The following is a 9,073-nucleotide window of genomic DNA, read 5'->3' on the forward strand; positions in this document are numbered from 1 at the left end:
AACATGCAGTGACGAATTTTGCCGCCCTTAGGCACCAACATCTAGCCGCCCTCAGGTGATTATTAATTTATATAAAATAAAAGAGAAAATGGATAAAAAAATGATTTGTACCCCCGCATCAGCTGACAAAAACCCAATAATCCAATAATCTTTAATAAGTAATATAAATATAATACATTTTTAACTGTATCCTTTCTTTTTTTTTCCTGGTGAATTTATCCTGGTGAAAATTTTTCTCATAATTTTTATACGAATTGGAAGATTTTTCAGAAATATTCAGAAATATTCGAAAAGTTTACATCTTCTCTCAAAATTTTTTAAGTGAATTCTAAAATATTCTGAAATTTCATCTCATAATTTTTAAAAAATATTTTAGATTTTATAACATTTCATCAGAAATTATATTTACAAAAAAATCTTAAAAATCTTATGATATTTTCATAATTAACATATATAAAAAAATTCTGAGAAGAGATGTAATTAAATGGATTAACAAATTAAAAATCAGGGAACGGAAAGTTACTTTTTAAAAATAACAAATTACTCGTTACTGAGTAGAAAAAGTAACAAGTTACCGTTACTAGTTACTAATTTTTAAAAGTTACAGTTACCGTTATTTGAGAAAGTAACATTCATTTTCCGTTACTTTTTTAAAATCGACGACCATTCACAGAGGGGCTTAATTTCTAGTCTCAAGCGCTATGATTGGCTTGTGTTCATCATGCAAAGTAACGATAAAAGTAACTGTAAAATTCGTTACTGAAAAAGTTTCTGAAAAAGTGTAATTTCCTTACAATTACCAAAGAAAAAAAGAGTAACGCAATTACCAATAAAGTTAACAAAAAAAAGTAATTTGTAACTATAACTTCGTTACAAGTAACGAATTACTTCCATTCCTTATTAAAAATTTATTTCAACTGTGTGAAAACTTTCTGTCTTGAAAAATTTGTCGCCCCCTCAAATTTGCCGCTCTAGGTAAGTGCCTTGTTTGCTTCCTACGCGTTAATCCGTCACTGTAAAACATGTATAAATATTCATAAACATATACACGGTGTCTAATAATTGATCTCACAATTTATATTCTTAGCTCTAAAAATGTATTTTCAACATTTCTTATTCATAATCTCCATTCTAGTTTTCTGACATTGTATGCATCCATAAATTTTTGGTGATACAAGGATTTTATAATTTCACGTTACCCAATTCTCGCCACAGACCGAAAAATTGATTTGCAATATAAATTTTATAATATGGACTTCAACATTTTGATTTCTTATTGACATCATACAGAGCACTATGTGATATCCGCGTTTACTTTTATTTGTATGTATAAGATAAAGTTCTTTATATTTATATTTAATTAATGTAAAAAATCTTTTGAAGTTGCTGAGGAAAGCTAAATCCGAAACGTACATGCGTGCTTTATATTTCTCGTGACATAATAGAATAAATTATAAATTAATCATCATCTGATATGCTCGTTTAAATCTATTGATTTTGAATTTGTTTTGTTTATTGCTTTGCATTACGAGCGTGATTAGAATTTAACTTTTTAATACATTGTCTGTTAATTAATTACAAAACTCTCGCATAGCGTAGAATGGATTAAATTGAATCGAAAAGATGGAAGATGCATTAACTTAGACAATTGTACACGCTAATCGTAATCTTCTTTTAAAACGTACATGTATCGGTGAGTGTATACGAAATCATCTCGCATTTCAATTAGTCACAATTAGATACAATCAGATTTTTCAAAAAATTGCATGGATTGACCAACTAAAAAATTTTTCATGCATGAATATATATAAGTATGTATAAATATACATAAACATATATAAACATTTATAATATGAATATAATATTATACAAGATGTCCTTAAATTCGGCGGACTAAACTGAATCGAAAAATCCTCTACCATTTTGCGATTTTTGCATTGGTTAATGAGATATTAATTACTAAAAATCGTTAAATATTGGTTTATTTCCAATAATTTTTTTACTGCAATACTATCAATTTTTTACAGAAAAATTGCAAAAGACAAAAATCATTTATTTTCTTCTCATAGAACTTTAAGAATTTTTCCAAAATTTTTTATCAACTTTTTATTACTGTATTTTCTCATTTTTATTACCATAAGAAAATATAGTATTAAACAATTCTGAAAAAATTTTGAAAAAATTCTATCTAAAGGATTATTGAAATGCGAGATGATTTCGTATTCACTCATCGATACATTTTAATATGTAAAACAGATTACGATTAGCATGCAATTATCTAAGTTGATGCATCTTCCATTGTAATAGGAATGAATGAATAAATATGAATGAATAAAAATGAAATAAAAACGCTTCCCATTTTTATGAACGTTTCATGAACCTTACAGTTCATCAGGGCGAAGAGCAGCCTGATACTGGCCCGAAACGTTGGCATTCGAAAAATGGATCTGGAAGGAAATCCGCGAAACGCATAATCTTTATATTCTTATGTATGTTTACTGATTCACTAATTTAGAAGTAACGCTAACTTCACTCCGATGCTGTGCGACATAACGCTACTAATGGAATCAAATTAAATTGAATTAAAAAATACGAAAAAATTTAATATTGTATCTGTAAGCATAAATCCTGTAAATTATTAATTCTTATTAAACAATCAAATTATTAAACAATGAAAAATTCATTACATCTGGTGCGTTAATATATTGTTATTATTATTTAAATAATTCTGAGCTCGATCAAGCTATTTTAAAAAGAATAATATGTGTAATGTTGATTTTTATTTCTAAAAGAATTCTATAATTATTTATATTTGTTATGAACTACTGTTGTAAATTAGTGATTTTTATAAAATCGTTATTTTTCGTATACATTATTTATAGTTTGTTAATCGAAATAAATAAAAAAATTTTTAAAACTCCTTTATATTTGTATGAAGAATTTTAAATTATAATTACACACAACAACATTATTATTTATAATTTATATTATTATAATTTATATTATGTATATATAATTTAAATTATATATAATTTAAAAGATTTTATAGTGAATTTCAATAATTTAAATTAATATTGACTAAAAATTCATTTAAATACAATGATTTATTTTAATCTTAACTAGGCAATTAATTAAATATTTTGAAAATATGTAAAGTTGTATAATATAGACATATAATATACGTTACGATTGTACGTCTCCATCTATAGATTTTTCTGCCGATTTTTATGTTGAAATATTCGAATATAATAAAAGAATAAAATGAAATACTGTGTATATTTTATTTATTCTTCAGAAAACTTCGAGGCACGTTCGCAACGAGCTGAACGCAGCTAATTGCGCGATGGATAGCAGACCAATCCGCGACCCGCGTTGACATAGCCGCGCTCACAACGGACAGTAGCAGCGCTACCTGCGCGACGCGCGACGCGACGCGAGAAACGGCAGAAGCGAACACTCCCTACGGAGTGTTGCGTGCGCGTCGGTGCGTTCGTTCGATGGATTGCCATTTATGGTGATCCCGAGTGACGACGAGGGAAACATCAAACCAAACATTACGCTTGTGATGCTATAGAACAACACGGAGGAAGATAAAAAAGGAAGGAGGAAAGACACTCCGTCTCACGGAAATAAGTAAGCATGCTTCCTCTTTGCCTCTCTTGACTGCATCTTACGACACGAACTCCGCCGCTTATCGTCCGCTTCGGTCGCACGCGCGAGCAGACATCGGAGTGATGATGCTTGGCAAATATAAAGATGACGGCATCGTCCCCGTCGTATGAATAAGCAGCGCAGGGTGCACATCGTGCACGACTAGGCAGTTCCCGGTCGATCGCGATTCTTCCGTTTTCGCGTCGAAACGGTTCCCTGGAAATGGAAGCGAAATCGTATGTAATCTAAGGTGACCAATTCCTTAATGCGGGAGAGTGGAACATTAAGCAAAAATCAGTGGTGTCGTAATTAAATTTTGATGGATAACGTTTTTATAATTGTTAATGAACCTCATGAATAATATTATGTTTGTAAAAACTATTAATAATTAACACAAGTATAACATTACATCAAATCATAACAAAAATTACATCAAGTTACGATTTTGTATTACATTTTGTTTTTTTTTTTAATTCTCTTGAGTGTATTCTATGAATGATATTTGGATTCTTTTAAATAATTTAAAATTCTTCAGACTTTTTATTTGAAAATTATACGTAATATTTATTGTTTTTACAAAAGAGGAAAAATTTATAATTACTATTTTTAATTTCGGAATTAATTTAAAGTAAAATGAAGAATTAAAATTTGAGTCTGTCTCTTCTAATTTGAGATGATTATCTTAATGTAATCTGAGTCATATTACTCTGTCAATCTGAAAACTCTTTTTGATACAGATCCCTCTTATAATAAATTTGATTTGATTGAATTAGTGTGTACTAGTACATATTATATACCTGCGATTTTGCAGAATTAAATTAATTGCAGAATTAAATTAATTTTTTACCTTTTCTTATTTGTTTACATAAATGTTCAAATTAAAAGATTAATTGTGGCTTATCTACGATTTTGCAGAATGTTCGGCAGCTCAAGATGGATCTTCGTGTTAGGGGTGTTAGCGACGAGCCTATCGGTCTCGTTTGCGCAAGCAAACTATCCTCCTCCTCCTCCAGAGAGATTGACTGGCATGAATCCATGTATCAGTAAACAGACATGTCATGAATGCATACAGACTCCACATTGTGCTTGGTGCGCAGCACCAGTAAGTCTATATTAGTTTGATCAAAAATTCTTATACCTTCTCTTTATGTAGTTCTTTCACTGACAGAAAGATGAGTAAATTTGCAGTTTGATATTTTATTAATATAGATTCTAAATATAGTTCTAATTATTAATATAGTGACTTTGCTTTTATAGAAATTCTCGGAGAAGAGGTGCTTCCTGCCGAACATCAATACTAAAATATCTGCGACGTGTCCTCCTGAGTACATATGGAACCCAGACATTGTCTTCATCAGACTGCGACATCGAAACTTGACGAAGGGTGGTTACGCCACTGGTGGCGGAGGAGGAGGAGGAGGATATGGTAGCAGCGAAAGTTTATATTCCAATTTTTCATCTTCTAGCTCATCTTCTTCGCATTCTCATAAAGAGAGTTGGGGCGGTAGTGGGAGCAGAAGGCAAGAAGCTGTGCAAATGTGGCCGCAAGAAGTCAATCTGAAGCTCAGAATAAGTAAATTATTATTAATATTATTATTTGAAAATAAAAATAAAACTAAAATTGTGAATATTTTATTTTATCAACTTGATACATAAATTTGTTTTAGATGAAGCTTACGGAATGCATTTCGCTTATTCTCAAGCAGAGGATTATCCTGTCGATCTCTACTATCTTATGGATCTGAGCAAATCCATGGAAGACGACAAAAAAAAACTGTCTGACTTGGGCCAGTTATTGGTAGAGAGTATGAGCAAGATTACGAGCAATTTTCGTTTGGGTTTCGGTAGTTTTGTCGACAAAGTCGTGATGCCATACGTCAATACGGTACCGAAATCGTAAGTCTCGAGATAAATCGAAGAAAGTATATCGTGCTGTCCAATGTGCCATTACTCATTTTTTAAATCTTTAATCTCTCAGTCTTATCGAACCATGTGACGGTTGCGCGGCGCCTTACGGATACAAGAACATCATGAGGCTTTCTCAGGACACAAGCAAATTTGCGGTACATAAATATTCGTACCTTAGCATAACATACAAATTTTTAATCATACGTACAAATCTAACTTAATAAATCTGATTTAATCTACTTTAATCCATTTCTATCAATGTAGTTTAATTTTACAATTTAATTCTCTAGATTTAGAAAGACTCTTTCATTAATTCTGGATTGAAATCAATAAAACATCTTATTCTCTATCGATTTTCCTAGTGAGACGTTCTTGTTTACAGGGATTAGTACGTAACGCGTCAGTATCTGGCAATCTTGATGCCCCAGAGGGTGGCTTTGACGCGATCATGCAGGCGATAGTTTGCCGGAATCAGATCGGTTGGCGCGAAAAGGCGCGCCGGCTGTTGGTATTTTCAACAGACGCTGGTTTTCATTATGCAGGCGATGGTAAGCTGGGTGGTATTATCAAACCGAATGACGGTCTCTGTCACTTGGATACCAGTGGCATGTATACCCACTCGTCTCTACAAGACTATCCGAGCATCTCGCAGATCAACCTGAAGGTGAAGCAGAACGCGATAAACGTCATATGGGCGGTCACCGAGGAACAGATCAATGTCTACAAGCGACTGACCAAGCAAGTTGAAGGTTCTTTTGCTGGCAAACTCTCGGACGATTCCAGCAACGTCGTGGAACTGATCCGCGAACAGTACGACGCTATCTCAAGCTCGGTGGAGATGAAAGACACAGCCAGCAGCGCAATCAAGGTAAAATACTTCTCAAGCTGCTTAGGCACTGGACCGGTGGTTGAGACGTCAAAATGCGACGGACTGAAAGTCGGCACGAAAGTGGAGTTCATTGCGGAGATCGAGGTTACCAGCTGTCCGGCCAACAGATCGGAATGGAAACAGAAGTTTGACATTTATCCGGTAAATCAAATCATTATGCAAACTTAATTGGTCAATTGAAAAAATATATCAGTTAATTTATTGTTTTAGTTTTTGTTTTCTATATTTATACAGGGTGTCCCATGTAAATATGATCACTTCCGATGTCTAACAAAAATTATTTTGAATAAAAAATTTTTAATTGGCTAATTGCCATTTTTGAATAAAAATTAGTTTTTAATTGCAATATTAAAAATTTGCAAAATATTCTTTTTAGGAAAAAAGTAAAGTAAATTAAAAACTTAATTTTTTTAGTACGTATTTTAGCACGTATTTTCTACTTCATAATATTGTAACTGATGTCAAGACGAGTCAATGACTTGCTGTACTATGACCTTGAGATAATCTTAAAGTTAAACGTGGGAATTGAAAACTGACTAACTTTTATTCAAAATAATTTTTGTCAGATCGGAAGTGCCACTCAGATCACTGGAAAAATCGTGATCACAATTATGTTCTGTATATTTCTCTTATTTTTATATTTTTTACTTTAGCATTGTTATGTTAATCAAATTTTTTTTTCCAGGTTGGTATCAACGAGACCCTCACCGTGAATCTGGAGATGCTGTGCGACTGCGAGTGCGAGCGTCAAGGTCACATGTATGAGGAGCATGCACCTGAGTGTAATGGCATGGGCACACTCAAATGCGGTGTTTGCGAGTGTTACGATGGATTTTTCGGTAAACACTGCGAGTGCAGCTCACACCAGGAACTCACTGGCTTCGACAAGCACTTCCAGTCCTGTCGTCCTGACAATACTTCCCTCGTCGACTGCTCTGGTCGTGGTACGTGCGCCTGCGGTCAATGCGAGTGCGAAGAGCGGGAGAATCCGGACGAGGTATTTCCTGAATTCTCTAGCAGATAACTTCTTGTATGACAGGCATTTTTCTTTAATCTTTTTTTTTGAGTCTCCATTGATATGACCTTCTTTAATCTTTGCATCTATAATTGCAAAATTTATTTATTTATTTTTAATAGCTTATTAATTATTATCTCAAGTAACAGTTACACACAGTGGAAGATATATAAGAAATACATAATAAAATGCAAAGAAAAGAAGATAGATATAATTAGAAGTGAAACAAAATGGAATAAATGTAATTAACAATATTCACATGGAGAATTTGCGATGTAAATTTATATTCTTATAGATAATATCGGGACATTTTTGCGAATGCGACAATTTCTCTTGTGATCGTGATCAAGGTAAGCTCTGCTCTGATCATGGCACTTGCGAATGCGGTCAGTGTGTCTGTAATTCTGGCTGGACCGGACCATCCTGCAACTGCAGGTCTTCTAATGATTCTTGCATTGCACCAGGGACTACGAACGGTGTACTCTGCTCAGGTCATGTAAGTGATTGAAAGTATATGACGACAGAAAACTGCAGTTACTATTTAATTCTTCTTTTCTAATATAATTTTAATTACAGTGAAATATAATAATTTATATTTACACATTAATTTACACATTAATCATTAAAAAAGAGAATATTTAGTTATAATTTAATTAGTTTTAATTTAGAAATATTATAAAAATTAGAGATTTATCATAAGATTTCATCTTTTTCTTTATAAAGGGTGACTGTATTTGCGGAGAGTGCATCTGTCACGAGGAAGGCAATATTCGGTATTCCGGTAAACACTGCAATAAGTGCCCGACCTGCCCAAGTCGCTGTGAAGAACTGAAGCCCTGTGTACAGTGTCAAATGTACGGCACCGGAAACTACAGCGTTCCAGAGGAATGCGCGAGGAATTGCAAGGAATTTGTACCTGAGGGAGTCGAGACAGTGATCGTCGATGTGGACAACGACGAGGTGCCATGCTTCGGCACAGACGAGGACGACTGCAAGTATAACTTCGTCTATTACTACAATGAGACCAATTGCCTGCAAGTGCGCGCTCAAAACGAGCGTGAGTGCCCGCCGCAGGTCTACATGCTCGGCATCGTGCTAGGCGTGATCGCGGCGGTGGTCTTGATCGGTCTTGCATTGCTATTGCTGTGGAAGCTGCTGACAACTATACACGATAGACGAGAATTTGCCCGATTTGAAAAGGAGAGAATGATGGCAAAATGGGACACGGTTCGTATAATCTAATATTATAAGCCATAATCAGATTGAGCTTTTAAGAATTAAACTTCTCAAATCAATTTTTATCAAAAATAAAAATCTTGAATACCAGGATAAGTTTGTAATTATTTTTTTTGAAAAAGTATAATTAAAAAATGAAAAGGCATTAAAGGACTCGTAATGCAATAAAATATAAAAAATGGAGTAAAGTAACATAAAAAGATTAATACAATGAGATTAATTATCAAAATTTCAAGTATTAGTAATCTTTTTGTAAGATTTATTCTGTACAAATTAATATAAAAAAATTCGTTTTGCTCGCTTTATAGGGAGAGAATCCAATCTATAAGCAAGCGACTTCCACCTTCAAGAATCCGACCTATGCCGGGAAATAA

The 9,073-nt window shown here is 33.3% G+C and overlaps 1 protein-coding gene across 1 annotated transcript; it reads left to right on the forward strand.

Annotated features, from left to right (window-relative positions):
* The first annotated feature begins 3,873 nt into the window (after positions 1–3,873).
* Positions 3,874–9,073, forward strand: LOC105621775 (integrin beta-PS). The gene is made up of 10 exons (XM_012203228.1): positions 3,874–3,887; positions 4,567–4,753; positions 4,909–5,224; positions 5,319–5,547; positions 5,630–5,714; positions 5,942–6,589; positions 7,134–7,445; positions 7,759–7,959; positions 8,187–8,690; positions 9,008–9,073. The coding sequence occupies exons 1-10, from the start codon at positions 3,874–3,876 to the stop codon at positions 9,071–9,073; spliced, it is 2,562 nt and encodes an 853-aa protein (XP_012058618.1).

This window comes from Atta cephalotes (genome assembly GCF_000143395.1).
Source record: "Atta cephalotes unplaced genomic scaffold scaffold00037, whole genome shotgun sequence".
NCBI classification, from domain to species: Eukaryota; Metazoa; Arthropoda; class Insecta; order Hymenoptera; family Formicidae; genus Atta; species Atta cephalotes.